We start from the raw sequence: 15322 nt of genomic DNA, 5'->3' as shown, positions 1-15322 counted from the left end.
TGCTAAAAAGTTAAGAAATATATAAAAGTTATAAAAATAAAAAGATAACGCTGTGGCTAAAACGCTAGTCCGTGACGATGCGTGTCCAAATGTCAGTACGTTTTTTGTGAAGTAAAACATTCATAAATAAAAAGTAGAAATAAACAAAAAAAAGACAAAAGAAGAGGAAATGCAAAAAAAACAGAACGATAAACAACATAAAGAATAAACGAAGACCTAAGAAAAACGAAGTTAGGTGTCTGCTCAATATGGCTAACTTTCATGTAGAACTGAATATAGCTATTGAGAAATATAGCTTAGCTGGTCTTCCGTATTCACACATGGAAGGGCTCTGGATTTCTTTTTTCCCGCTTCGCAGTCTTCGTTCGTAAAACTAGAAAAGCCCAGAGACTCTGGCAAATCGTTCCCGCTGCAAAAGAAAATGTGTTGTTCGGCAAATATGTGTCTAGAGTCCAAAAACGAGAAAGGGGCTGACAGATGGAATAGCACACTGTGGTATAAAGCTCATAAACAGGGATAAGGTGCCTCAGAAAGGCTGGCCAACGTTTCGATAGGAGGACCTATCCTCGTCAAAGGCGGCCTTGTCATCCTCAGCGTGTTAGTTTTCAAGGGTTAGTGCAGTGACGTCACGTGCGGGTGTTGTCGCTGGCGGCTGGTTTTAAAGAGAGAGACTACCAGAGGAAACAAGCGCTGTCGTCCGACGTCTGTGAGCTTCGTTCCCTAGGCGAGGGGTCAAGAGCGTGAAAGTGGGCACACGGGGAGAAGAGAAAAGAAACAAAAGCAGAAAAAAGGGAGAAAAGGGAAAAGGGGGGGAGCCAGGGCGGCACCAAGACAGAAAGAAAAGGGGGGGAGAAAAAAGAACAAGAAATAGAAAAACAAAATTTAAAGAAAGACGGGGGCTAGGGAGCGTGTTGGGGATGCGAGAGGTTAGGAAGCATTCAGGGGGAGTCGTTGGCGGCATGTTTTTGTGGCATTAGAAGGGCCGGTCAGGAGGTCAGTGCACGAGTAACACAAAACACGAAAAAAAACACGCACGCACACAGAAAAAAAAAGCAGGAATTGGAAGAGTGACTTGAGTAGCATAGCAGCACTACGTCGAGTAATTTTCAAATAGTTAAGATGGCGACGAGGAGACTGCGGTGCAATGTATGGGGTGACTGAAAGTCAGTGCCATGGTCTTTCAAGGGGCATTGCCCCTGTCGCTACTGTCGCTTTTGCAGACTATTTAAAATCACCTGAATCTTATACTTTTACGGCCCCGCCCTGTATTTATTAGATAGAAAAAATTTATTTAATTCCCAGAATTGTATTTTCACACAAACGTTCGTAATAGTGTCCCATTTGGGATTTAGCATTGACCTTTAGCCAAATAGACATATGCATAAGAAAATGTGTCTATAAGAATAAGAATATAAGAATGCGTTTCTCACAAAAACTAGGGGAATATACACAATTCCAGCATTACAGCATTAGTCCCCAAGATAGCGATCTAATTTCAAGTTACTTATGTACCTGTGGATAAGCTATCATTTGTAAAAACACGTTTTTCTTTAGGCCTGCCTAAATTATTCATATACTTGTACGATTTCCACACTACCCTACCTTGATCTCTTTGTGATTTTGCATCTTGCCTTCTCGGTTTAGCCACAGCCATGGTGACCAACTTACCGCAGTTTGTAAGCGCCACAGTACATAAGCGGCAAGCAGGCAACGAAACCCCAGTATATGGCACGAGCAGCGAGACGAGAGGAAGAAGAAGAAAAGAAAGAGACGACAAGCGTTTCTTCGTTGCCATTGCAGATATTCGGAAATCTGCCGAAGATACTTTCCTCGCCTGCGTCATGAATGCCCTCAACGTGAAGGTAGCGTTCGCCCTCGGGGTCCTTTATGGCGCCGGCAGGTACCTGATTGAGGAGCGGACGGATCTCGCGTTCCCCGCCTGCGAGCACCCGACGAAATGCTTCGACTATGCGGAGGAGCTGGCCGCCAGCATCGACCCCAGAGAGGATCCGTGTGACAACCTGTACGACCACGTCTGCGGCAAATGGGACAGGCTTCACCCGTCTTCATCTACGGGATCCTGGAACCAAGCCAAGCTGCTCCAAGTTCGCGCGCGGAAGTTCTTGCTGGGCCAGCTCGAGCAGTCGCACCCTGAGCACCCCGTGGGGGCAGTGCGCAGGAGCGTTACCGCCTTCCAGATCTGCAGCGAAGTTTACACGGAGAGGAGAAACGACACGAAGGTGAGCTACGGCTTTGGTATGATTGAGCTACTGAACGTGACACGACAAAACAAAAGGGGCGGATTAATTTGCGGTTTCTCCTGATACTCTTAGTTCACGAGGCTTCCTCTGTGAACGAGCGCATCCTCAGAAGCTTGCTTCTTAACTAACGTATCTCATCACAGCGACCATGGTAACAATAGAGCAATAACTTTGTTCTGTTAGTTAGAGCAGTAGCAAAAAAAAATGCTCGTATAATGACATTTTGATAATTGCCAATGATGACAGGCCCAAATTATGGCTACCACTGTATTACAGAACAATGTGACCCCTGATCGCTAGTGTCTACAACCTACCACCATATGGTGGCACGCGAATTTGTTCGCCTATAACGATGAGCGCGGAAACTCGCGGTGAAAACGCTAGAGTGAAGAATCGCGGCAGCAGCAAGTGAATTTGCCTTCATCCATCTTTCGCTTGAACACGAATGAAACGTCGAAAGCACAGCGCGTACGAAGGTAGCAGCATTACGCGCACTGTGCAACCACCGTTGATCGCTTTGAAGATGTGGCCCGTCCGGGCGAGCAATTTGGCCACGTCGCAGCCAAGTGAGCTCCGGCAATGCGTGCCTACGGTGTCCACCATTCGCGTGTCCATTTCCGTAGAAGACGCCACGCTTGTCTCCACTCTGAACGAAGCCGCGAGCGATGGGCACATCGAGGCACCCTAGAAGCCGCCGGAGGACCATGCCACCCGCCCCCTCCCCTCCCTCTCCGGAACACACTGCCTCACGCGCGACAGGCGACGGCGCGCTTCCGGCCCGAGTTCCTCGCTCGCGCACGCGAGATTGAACCGCGTTCGCCGGCTCACCCTCTCAAGCCTTCACTCGCACATACAGCATACGGCGCGCTTCGCCGGCTTAAGCGTCCTTGGACTTTATGCCGAACCTCGCAGTGACGGCAACGCTGACGGCATAAAAGCGCCTGGAGAGTCCATATAACTGCTAAACGCAATAAAGGTCCGCTTCCTGAAGCGTGGCTCAAACAACAACTTTTCGCCGAAATGATTCGCAACCTGCGGAAGGTCATAGCTGGAATTTCGACAGAGACATCTGTGATTGAGAACACTCTGGAACCGCACACCACGCAATGTAACCGGCAAGTGCTCACGCCGCAGCGCGCCATCGGAGCACTGGGCTCCGACGTCCTCCAAGAGGCTGCCGGGGCTGTTATGCGCGTAGAACTGCGCAAGATCTTGCCTTCGTTGCAATCTCGGGTTTCTCCGGTCACTGAAGTGGTCAAGGAAGAACTACAGCGATCACTTGGAGTTCCTAAGTTGCACCCAGCCAGAACGAACCACAGCCAGAAGCGATGACATACGCCACCGTCGCCCGGCGCCATGGTCTCCCTCCGCGCTGGCGCCAAGGCTCCACAGCACCGCAATTCTGTCGTTCACCGCGGCCGCCGCTTCCAGCACTCCCGACCATCGCCCAGCGTAGCGTACCAAGGAAGAACGACGTTTTGCGCACACCGACCATGGTGTCCATACCGCGACATGGATCTACGAAGGTTCGCCGTCAATGCTCCTCACCCGCTGCAGTGTGAATGCCCTAGCGATATTGCCCACTACCTCGAGGTCACTCAGTGGAGCTCACGATGACCGCCCCGTTCGCCGTTACCGTTGCGCTACCTGTCGCTGCAGCGCCGACCATACGGGGCCGGTCCAATAGCCCGTATCCAAACTACAAGCAGCAGCCGATGGAGGCGCGGTTGCTGTTCGTCGAACTGACAAAGATCCTCCGCCACCGACGAATACGCCGGAAAAACTATCCCGACGATATATCAACGAGACGCCGCCATACTGACGAAGCCTAGGAGCAATAAATACACTGACAAAAGTAGACCTGACGACGCAACGTTCCAGCCACAGGTCTACACGACGCAATCGTGATCCAACGCGAACACCTCACTGCAACGCAAGGGAACAACCGACCTCGCTGTGCTTCTCAATTACCATACAATCACCACCTTACTGGAAGCAGGAGCCGAGTATTCCGTGATGATTGGCCCTATTGCCGCGCAATTGTGACTGCATGAGTACGCCCTCAAATTTAGACAGGTGGAGGACGCCTAACAAAGCCAGCTGGAATCTGCAAGGCAAGAATTACCGCTCATTATCGAACCTACCCTGTCACCTGTTTTATATTCAACAATACTCACTAGACGTCATTCGCGGCATGGACTTGCTGAACCCATACGGCGCAATGACTGAGCAGAAGTCAACGTCGATTATTCGAAGGTCAAGTAATATCACCGGAGGAGCTCGTAGTCACCATGTCTTCAGTGTACTTGAGGACCAAGTCAGTGGCCCGCCTCACCCCAGCATTGTCATTTCCGCCGGCAGCGACATACCCGCCGACGTACAAGGTGTCATCGAGGGTGACCAACGTCTACTGCTCGACTGTGAAATGTGCGTAGCAAGAGGGATCATTTGACTGCACAAAGGGAAAGCGAGAGTGATGCCCACAAACTTCAACCAGGTGTTCAAGCACATCAACAAGGGCAAGATGATCGCATACATCGAGGGTATTGTAGAAGGCACTGATGCATTTCTCCTCTGGGATTCGGCCGCTTCCACACCCGTGACCACAGTTCCCGCACCACATTTCCACATAAATCAGTCTCCCCATGAGTAAGCTGCAACAGCTCAGAAGTCTTGTCCGACGATACAAAGACTGCTTCTCAACGTCATCGTAGATTCGACAAAGACCAGTTGCAAAGCGTCGCGCTAGCGACGAGTGTGCTTGACCACTGCACCATAGCCCTTACCGAGTTTCAGCGCGAGAACGTGAAGCTATAAGGCAACTAGTCGACGAAATGCTGCGCGGCTACGTCATCGAGCCATCGCAAAGCCCGTGGGCACCTTCCGTAGTTCTGAAAAAAGAAAATTCGCAGCTGCGCCCGAATGTCATGTAAGTCTGCCTTTCGCACGAACGAAACGTCGAAAGCGCAGCGCATACGAAGCTACCGGCACTATGCGCAATCTGTAAACATTGCAGATCGCTTTGAAGATGAAGCACGCGCCGGGGTGCACTTTAGCCACGTTGGGAATCGCTTTCGGGAGACATTAGTGCCGGCAACGCGTCCCTATGGCGTCCGCGATTCGCGTCGCCAACGCCAGAGTAGAGGCCGCGGTTGTCTCCACTGTGTGCAGAATGGCGGGCAAGGAGGACAACGGTGCATCGTAGCAGCCGCCAGAGAAGGGAGCCTCTTCTCTCTAGCCTCATGCCTGTGCCTCGCACGACACAGGAGAGGGCACGCATCCGGGCCATGTTCCTCGCTCGTCCAAGCGAGATTGAACCACGTTTGTCGGCTCACCCTTAAACGTTTTCACTCATACCGGAATCTGACGTCGACGCCGGCGGCGACGGCGACGGCACACATGCGCATGGAGTGTCCATGTAATTGCTATCGCAATAAAAGTACGAGGCCCTACGTTGTAAGATAACACAAGAGTTCCGTACACGATTAGAACGACAATAAGAACGCATCTTCAGCCCAGTGAAACCCAACTAAGGAAGTACGAGCACTGGTATCATGGCGCACAGTTTGAGTGACCGCAACTTATTACCATACTGCAAATAGTGCATGCGCATGGCTTTCCGAATAGCCAATAACTTAGTTTAGCATCATTACGTTCGCTGACTTCATTTCTTTCTGTGTATGGGTGCTAATACATATGATATCTTTAATAAGTTGTGTCCAGCTCCATGCGAATGCAATATAAATCAACAACCTTGTTTTCTCCAGATAGAAATCACTTTATTTTTCCTAAAAAAATGTTTCTTACCTTGTTCAATCATGTATTAACATTATGGTGTATGATCACAGCAGCAGCCTAATTTTATCACGCACAATAATTGTTTGGACTCTTGATGGTTGTATACGTATATTTGAATATAGTAGGGTAATTCTTAGGCCACACGTGTAAACCAGCAGCGTTCAGCTGTTACAGAAAACTATGGGCTTAAACGAAACAGCGCACTGTATCACAGCGCCCAGAATCTATGTAGCGTAGCGTTACGACTTTTTTTTTGTGTGTGGAGCACGCTCAAGAGCCATGTTCCAGCTCGCCAGAAGGAAGTTGAGGGGAGCAAAGGATTAGCTCGATGATGCTGTTCATAGGTTAAACTTTGTGCTGTTCACAAGCGACCAGTCGAGAAGGCTTCAGCTGGAAAAGGTACGAAAAATCTGCCAATTGCCGTCCAGGTACGTGCAGTTGTTTGCATGTGACTGCGTGAGGTGAACGTTGCAAAAGGTGAACTTTATTCTGCTATGTGGTTGCTGATATTTGTTGTTGTACTTGCTAAAACACCTTCCAGGTTCTCCCGCAGAATCAATTTGTAGACCGTCTTTTAGCAGCTTCCCTTCCTCGCTTGTGTACAAATGTTGATATTTCGTTTGTTTTGCGCGCGTTATTCTCACCCGCGTCGTGTTTGCTTGAAGCGTTTCCGCAAGTTTGCACGATTGTCTTGATGGAATTCTTTTGGCGACTGGCATCTCGTCGAAGTCTTGCTTGTCTTTTATGTGTTGCATATTGCAATCACTCAGTTCAGCCCTTGGGCGCGGCCGGGCAGCCACCATTGAGGGTATGAACCATTGTTCATTGCTGCGCGCCTCATATGTGGGTCTATTCTCTTTTAAGTTTGCTATGCTTGCTATTAAGTTGCTTCTACTTTTATGCGTTGCATATTGCAATCACTCAGTTCAGCCCTTGGGCGCGGCCGGGCAGCCACCATTGACCTTTAGCGCAACCACATGACGTGACATCACGACAGCCGGAGGAAAAGCTGGGCCCCAACTCGCGCAATATGCAACGCATTCTTGGCTTAACCAAGCTAAGCCTGGCCATTTTTTTTTGATGGTTTTATTCAGTTTGAACGTCTGGTAGCATCTAAAGAACAGGGTCACTCATTTGACAGAAGTGCTGCGTCAGAATCTGCACAATGCGCTCAACGAAATGCCTCTGGAAATAGCGCTCGCACACGACTGGTTCGCTTGAAACATCTGCTCAGCACGGAAATGTTCTAAACTCACGTTTCTCGGAAATTGCCGAGTTTCGCGGTATCAAAACCCGCGATATAATTGCCGGTGTCGTGCACATCTGTGGCCGAACTTTAAATTCGACGTAACGTAAGTGGTGCCCCTCCCTCTAGTTTTCTTCTGTGCAGGAACACATTAATCGTTTCTCGAAGGATGAAACGTTTGGCATTCAGAAACATCACGCACGGTATCTGTTTTGTTCTCCAAACTTCTATGTATATTGAAGTAACTCGGGAGAACTACCGCGATTGCGAGGGCAGTGCTTCAGGCCATCAGTGCGTTCACAGAGCATATAAATGGCCCCTTTTCAAGATTACTTATTGCAGCAAGGATGCATTAAACATTTCTGAACCATTTCCTTTATAACTTACCGTGAAAATCATATACTTTAAGTATAACAGATGCGCAGTAGCAACAAACTCAGTAGCAGGTGACGAGCGAGTCGCTGGAGTCCGCGGACCGATGAGCCAATCCTTGTGTCGTGACGCGGAGAAACATTGAACAACGTAGGTCGGCGTACCTACCCATATAGCCTCCGTACATTCAGCACTGTACTTTCGTCATTGGCAGCACCTTGCCACAATGTTAGTTTGCCAAGCAGCAGCCCAATCGTAAAAAGCACTTACAAACTACCAACCCTTGTTCTATCTGTCATATCAATTCCACACACGGAATATCTTAGTCTTCAGGGTGAATGTTTCGTGTTTATCATTCATACCGACAAAGCGCCTTTAGAAGAATAGACACACAGATCATAATATATCGAGAGAACGCACAGATGTCAGCCTGGTAGTAATAGTACACGGGGTGGCTACTCTCTTTCGAGGGTAAGAAAGCCTCGAGTCAGAATGGACTCAGAAAGCTGAGGTTCGAGAACTTCGTGTTGGTTTCGTCGTGACAAAACATAAACCTGTAACACTTGTCGACACCGCACCATCATGCGGATCTTATACAGGCTATACTATGTTACCCCGCGTATATTCAGTTATATCCTGCAATACAACTGAAATAGTCTACGATTAATTTCACAGCGGTCCGTCGGTACCAGCTAACTTTGATGGCCAAAAGTGGTTTAATCAAGGGCAGTCGTTTTATTGTAAGCGTTGAAGCTCACGCTGCACAGCGGAGAGGGAAGGAGGTGATGGAACATAGCGCACACGTATTTCTATCTTCGTCTCCATTCTAGCCGGTTTTGCTGCGTAAGCCACAGCTCAGTTTTCTGAGTCACTGACACAGAGACATGGACACCGGTAACTGACTCACTCGCTTGACCTCCGCAGGTTCTGTTTGACGTATTCGACAAGTTCAACTTCCAGTGGCCTTCCTGGACACTTCCCAGCGAATTCGACCTGATGGACTACCTACTGGGCATGTCGCTCGAGTACAACCTCGCGACGCCCGTACTGCTTAGTTTCACGCCGGACGTAAAACGCGACAAGCGGTATGGCCTGCTTTTTCAAATCCCATCGCAGATCGAAAACTACACGATCGACACAGACGTCATAGCCGACTGCATCTGGGACGTGGCGCCAGCTATGACAAACGATTCGGCCTCGACATTTGCCAAACGAATCCACTCCGTTTTCTTGGACTTTCTGACTTCGAAAAACGCCCTGTCTCTCCCTGGACGGGAGGCGCTCGTCCACGCTACCATCGAGACGCTCGCGAACGATACCACCGGGCACAGCAGCGTGGAAGCCTGGCTCAAGGCCATCAACAAACGCCTACCCCATGATCAAGCTCTCGGCAAGAGCCAGCATGTGCTGACGGTAAAAACAGCGGCTTGCTTCTCAAAATGATGCTCGACAACACGAAGCGTTCCGGCTACGCTGATCTCGTCCTGTACGCAGGCTGGAACATTGTCGTCGATCTGCGTGCGGCACTGTCGCGTTCGCTGTCGCACTGTATGTGGAAGTCGTCTTCTACGTACCGTCGGAGCTCCAAGCTTCTATGCTTGGACTACATAAATCAGGTATGTGAACGTAGAGTTTGTTGTCGTACTACTTGGTGCAGTCGATCAGAAACATGCCATCTGAGAAAAGGCTTTATGTCTCGGATGTTTAGTAGCGCCGCCTGTTTATTGTTGGATTTTCCAGTCTTTACAGCAGTATTGTAGTACTGTACCAGCTGTGAGTCGCTGTGGGCCAATATGGTTAAGTACGGTTTCATTGGCCATGGATAAACTTCTCCTTAATTCTGCATTTAATTCGTTACGTAGTCTGGAACTTTTGACGTCACATGCACGGTGCAATTGAGAGCTGTTTATCACATACTGAGAATGTCGGAGCCCACCATACGTACGTGGGCACCACCCATATCAACGTTATATTGGCGGCGCGTTCGAAAGGCGTTTTAAATGTAAAAAGAATATACCGTCGAGTACGATAATGGTACTGTTGGTTGCTGCATTTCACGCATTCTAAGATTTGACCTCGAGCTCTCTGAACAGTTAAGTACTCATTCGATCAAAGCTAAGAAAAGTGTGTGAAAATTTACCATGGTACCATGGTACTTCTGTGCCTACGTGTATGAAAACCAATAAGGGCTGGTTTGCTATCGCAGTGAATCACTTAGCTTCGAACTTCCTAAATTTGAACCAATCGTTACTGTAAAAGTAGCGAGGAAGATTATTCAGCCTACCCACTGGTCAATAGCCCTTTGCAACTGCCGACAAACCGTATAACTCATTTCCGCTTGCAGAACGACAATAGCATTAACAAATTTGTTGTGTCACTCCAGGCTACCATGTAGACTATCTTGATCCTGCAATCGTCCTTACAAGTGTGAGGCTAAACACATTTGTCGGCGTTTCGAATTCGCGTTTTTGATTACAACTGAATACTCAAATATTCAACCATCTGTTGACTATATCCGCTCTTAGCGAAGAAAAAAGATTTCTCGCAGTCATTACGCTTCGCACAGACAATTAGGTTGTTAATTTCTTTTCGTTTTGTAATATTACGGGCCCGACTCACTTAGCACACATTTTATTAACCGCCAACACCGTCTGCCATGAAAGTTGGAATCAGCGTGGTTTGACATGTAGCCTGCAGTGTCACAAAGCAATAATGAAAATGAATGCTCGAAAGAAAGAGTAATGAAAGAAACAAGCGCAGTACCACATTCGCCTGATATCTTGTAACGTGTGAAGCAGCCCACAAGCGAGGCTAGATTCTGATCACGTTCACTGTTGCGCACAATTTCACGCCCAGCTTTTGCATGCGTCTTTTGCGACCCAGACTATTTCGATAAGTCTCGCGTGTTCTATGCCCTGTGAAAGGAAATACGACGCATACCATATTTAGAAAAGTATGTTAGCACAATTTCATTTCTCCTTCAGCTTCTGAGCGCCGTAGGATCAACGTAAACAGCAACAAATATACTCGAAGAGGTATTCCATTGAGATATTGCTTATCCAACTCGTACTGTACGTTTCAGAGCATAGGTCAGAAGGAAAGAAATTGTATATTGATGTAGATAATCTTATTATCTCGCATGTTCTTAGCCCTGCCAAAGGAAATACGACGCAAACCATATTTAGAACAGTAAGGTAGGACAATTTATTTCTCCTTCAGCTTCTGAGTGCCGTAGGAACATCGAAAACTGCAACAAATATACTTCAAAATATATACGAATTAGATTTTGCTTATCCAACTCGTACTGTACATTTCAGAACATATGTCAGAAGGCAGGAAATTGTGTATTGATGTTGATAAGCATATTTTTGAACAAGCAGCAAAAATAAAATTGCAGTGCGTAAAGAAGAAATTTACGAAATTACAACTATGGAAGAACTAACGGTTCCTCTTGATGAAGGCCAGCCCCATTGTCCCAACTATGTCCGAACTAGGCATAAGGTACCATTGTGCAGGGAGGAGCTCTGGCATGTAGCCTGGATTAGAAAGCCATCACAGAGTATTTATGAAAACAATTTGCGATGGTCGAGTTTATAGTGCAATATGGAGGCAAACATATATCTTGGTGCATGCTGCCTTACTCCACGCCAATCGAAGGTAGGGATAAGGTGCTTAGAACGAGAGAAAGCCGAGCTAGTTGGTAAGGATACATAACGCAAAGAAGGGGTAAGGCGTGCAGACACGGCCGCAAGTGGATGTGTATTTCACTTCTCTTGTCTCCATGTCTCCACGCCTTACCCCTTCTTTGCGGTGGTAAGGTGGTTCGCCACAGACAAATCAGGGAACGCATATCTCAAGACATATTCGCGCTCAAACAAAGTGAAGCCAGAAGCGCCAAAGTTATGTATACATCTTATGCCTGTTTCTCTAAACGTTTCGCAACAGGACTGTGACGGGTACAACGCCAGACATGCGTAATTACGTAATTACAGTGTCGCACTTATGCACCTGTTCAAACTACACGTTTTGACCACAGGGTTCGTTGTGGTGGCTCGATGAAACTTTCAAACGTTTCAAACCATGAGTAGCCCGGACGAAAGCATGCGTGATACATTAAAGGGGATCCCGAATTATCCCCAGGGCTTCGCGAAAACCCGCAGTCAATGAATCGATTGCATGGCAGTGAACATCTCACTCGGTAGTCTCGCCCTTGGCCTGGAGCTCCGAAGCGGATGGCATAGTCACCTTTCTTTCAATTGGTCTATTTTTACCAGAAGCGGTGGTCTCACTCACATCGGGCTGCCACAATTCGTACTTAGCCTACGCACTTAGCCTCACCCATTTCATCTCATGCTACCACGGCTCTCGTTCACACCTAGGCAGACATCGTAAAATCTTGGATCTTATAAAGCGGCATCATTTTCGATTGCGTTTTTTTTTTCAGAATTACATACGCCTAAGATGGCGTTGTACAAGCTGCTCGAAATTAGCAAGCAGTTTTCAACGTCAGTCGTTCAAATGCAAACCAATTTACCATGGCGTGTATGTTTTGTGGTTTTGCACTCATATTGTTGGTCTACTATGCGTTCGAGATCGGGACAGCTAAACATATTTGCTGTCCTTGGCAATTTTTGATGGCTTCTAAATCTATGTTTTGTTGCGCACAAATACTTGGGCATTGTTTGTGTTGTGATTTGTAAAGCAAACGCACAGGAGCACACGCTAAACATTGAAAGTCATGCTAAATTCGCTTGTGTTTTTAAGGGACCTGCAACTATGCAGATGCGGTCACTTATAGTATTTTAGAGGACGGCATCTATGCTTTTCGCTCGAGCGCAAGGCCTGTTTGCCAGTAGCCATCGGTTTGCTACGTCATAGGTCCAATATCGTAACGGGTTGGCATCGCAGGCGTCCTTATAGAGGAATTTAGACCATGATTTGTTTTCAATGCCAAGCCTCCATTTTGCATGAACCTAAGTTAGCGTGTTTAACAGTTTAAGTAACTCGCTCACCTTAGTGAATTTATGACACACAGGTGGCGCCATTCGCAATCGGTCGGTTCTTCGTCGAGAGCCTGGAGCTGCACCCCAATATCAATTACACGAAGAACGCGTGGAACGCAGTGAAAAAGGCCACGCGAGAGAACTTCGCCAATCTCCCGTGGATGGACAAGTCAACAGCCGAAGGCGCGGTCCAGCACGTCGACAGCCTGGTCACAATCCTTCCTTTTCCGGAACACCTCCAAATCAATGAGGCCCTTGATGCACACTACGGTTTCCTGTATCCGAATATCTCGCAGCCATTCATTCAGTGGCTGCTCAAAACAAAGCAGCGACGCCATGACGAGCAGAAGCGATTTTTCAAGCAATCCGCAGTGAGCGTTTACCATGATGACTTTCGTTACAGGGCATATGAGGTGAACGCGTTTTACGTGCCCATAATGCACGTCATGGCCCTCATGCCGGCGATCATGGCCCCGCCGTTCGCGCCACAGACGTTGCAATCGGCCGTTCACTACGGAGCCATCGGCAAAATTCTGGGCCACGAACTTACGCACGCCTTCGACCCGTTGCTCAGCAACCTCACTAGGAACGGCGTTGCCGCAATGCCGTGGTCGATGGAGTCCTTCGGCAATTTCAGCAGCCGCCTCGAGTGCGTGAGGAAACAGCTACAAAATTTCACTGACGATGAGGTGCACAGCAAGAACGTGCTCTCTGAAACGTTCGCCGACGCAGGGGGAACCGAGAAGGCCCGGCTAGCCTACTCCTCCCTGCCGGCGCAAAAGGGCATCCTGGGATACACCCAGGAACAATTGTTCTATATCGCCGGATGTTTCGAGTTTTGCGCGGTGGGTGGTTACGAGTGGAGCAAGAAATCGCTGTACCCGGCCGACGCGCTGCGGTGCAACATACCAGCCCGAAACGAGAAGGAGTTTGCGGCCGCGTTCAGCTGCCCCAAAGGATCGGCGATGAACCCTGAAGAACGGTGCACATTCCATTGATTGGAACGAACAGCAATAAGCCTTGCGACGTATAGCCCAATCCAACGGAGATTGATGTATAAGGGGATATCGTAATATTCTCACTCTATGCTCTTTCCAATCTGATTATTTTTGTTTTATTCTCTAAGGTAAACATTGCACGCACCGTTTTTACGGCACATTTCACCACAACCGATTACGTCTACGTAGCAACCGACAAAAAACGCCTAATGTCCTAAGATGTCAATTACGTCTCGAAGTTTTTCTATATATGCTGTAGCCATGAAAAAGCTGTCGGACGTGTGGCTATCGAAGAAAGGGTGAAATAAAATGTGATATTGATATGAAAGAGTCTACACATCTCGATACAAACAAAGTTATAATTTATATAGAATCGCAAAAATTGTTAGGAAGCTGGAATCGCATCAAATGCGGTAAGTGTTTCGGCTTAAAGAAACTAATATAGCTAGGTAAGAAATTGCATAGGCCATAACAAGAAAAAAAAACGTGTCCGTGTGTAAAATTGCTTTAACATGCTAAGTTATGTCCAAGACTGTTTAGCAAGTGCTAAGTATTCTCTCTATAAAAGCTATCGTATTGTGCAAATTTTTTTAATTATCATGACTGGCACATGCGGTGCAATGTCATAAAGATACCAGAGGAGAGGACGGCAATATGTCGCCCGTATTTTCGGCTTGGTTTGGTTTCGAGCCTACGGATATAATTTTTCTTTAATAATGGGGTTTAACGTGCCAAAACCACTTTCTGATAATGAGGCACGCCGTAGTGGAGGACTCCGGAAATTTCGACCACCTGGGGTTCTTTAACGTGCACCTAAATCTAAGTACACGGGTGTTTTCGCATTTCGCCCCCATCGAAATGCGGCCGCCGTGGCCGGGATTCGATCCCGCGACCTCGTGCTCAGCAGCCCAACACCATAGCCACAGAGCAACCACGACAGGTGCCTACTGATATGGCTGCACCCACTAAAGGGGTTCGGACCTGAATTGGGCGGCAGTAGGTAAGAAGTGAAGGATGAACCTAAATGTGATTTTTCAATTTAATCTTGATTACAAATTAATACTAAGAGGTAATAACTAATTTTCAGGCTCTCTCCTTTTCAAAATTTGAAATACATATTTTTGTTTTCGTATTGAGGAAAATAAAACGAAAAAAATTAACATGGCAGTCTCTTTTTTTAACGTACGAAATTAAATATTGCATCACATACCTTCCTATTCCTATGTCCTAGTGCCGTCGCCCGAAGGGACAGTATCTTGGGAAGTTTAAGGACCAATTGAAGTTGACTTATAAATGTTGTTTTCTGTGGACGTCGAAACTACTCTACTCTATAAAGATATGCTGCATAGTTTCAGGTTTGTTGCAATAAATACATTGAGGGGAACATTCCAAGCCAGACCATTGGGAATATAATTTAAGGATAAGCGGCATATGTAGCGGACAGCCGTACAGGCTGCCTCCACTTCTTTTATTGTACACAAAGATTAAGGACACTAGACAGATAATGCATATCCTACGTACGGCTGAACATGCGTTATACAAAAGAGCCGCTTATTGTCTTTCGGAGCTGTTCGAGTGGTAATCTATATAGGGGTAATGTTTATATAATAACTTTTTTTAATGGTTTGCTTGTGGTCTTGCTAA

The 15322-nt window shown here is 47.4% G+C and overlaps 1 protein-coding gene across 2 annotated transcripts; it reads left to right on the top strand.

Annotated features, from left to right (window-relative positions):
* The first annotated feature begins 8958 nt into the window (after positions 1-8958).
* On the top strand, positions 8959-13778 carry LOC135914850 (endothelin-converting enzyme homolog). Of its 2 annotated transcripts, XM_070526987.1 has the most exons (3): positions 8959-9090; positions 9172-9293; positions 12713-13778. In XM_070526987.1, the coding sequence occupies exons 2-3, from the start codon at positions 9228-9230 to the stop codon at positions 13676-13678; spliced, it is 1032 nt and encodes a 343-aa protein (XP_070383088.1). In that variant the 5' UTR covers positions 8959-9090; positions 9172-9227; the 3' UTR covers positions 13679-13778. The 2 variants fall into 2 exon arrangements, with proteins under 2 accessions (XP_070383088.1, XP_065303840.2); XM_065447768.2 differs by having other exon boundaries at positions 9003-9293.
* The last annotated feature ends 1544 nt before the right edge of the window (positions 13779-15322 follow it).

This window comes from Dermacentor albipictus, chromosome 10 (assembly GCF_038994185.2).
Source record: "Dermacentor albipictus isolate Rhodes 1998 colony chromosome 10, USDA_Dalb.pri_finalv2, whole genome shotgun sequence".
Taxonomy (NCBI): domain Eukaryota; kingdom Metazoa; phylum Arthropoda; class Arachnida; order Ixodida; family Ixodidae; genus Dermacentor; species Dermacentor albipictus.
This window is presented reverse-complemented; position numbering and strand designations above follow the sequence as displayed.

Bases quoted from the DNA above. Each gene is read 5' to 3' on its own strand.
- LOC135914850 (XM_065447768.2), top strand. From the start codon at position 9,117: ATGATGCTCGACAACACGAAGCGTTCCGGCTACGCTGATCTCGTCCTG. The intron at 9,294-12,712 runs GTATGTGAACGT...TATGACACACAG, and splicing joins GCTTGGACTACATAAATCAG to GTGGCGCCATTCGCAATCGG.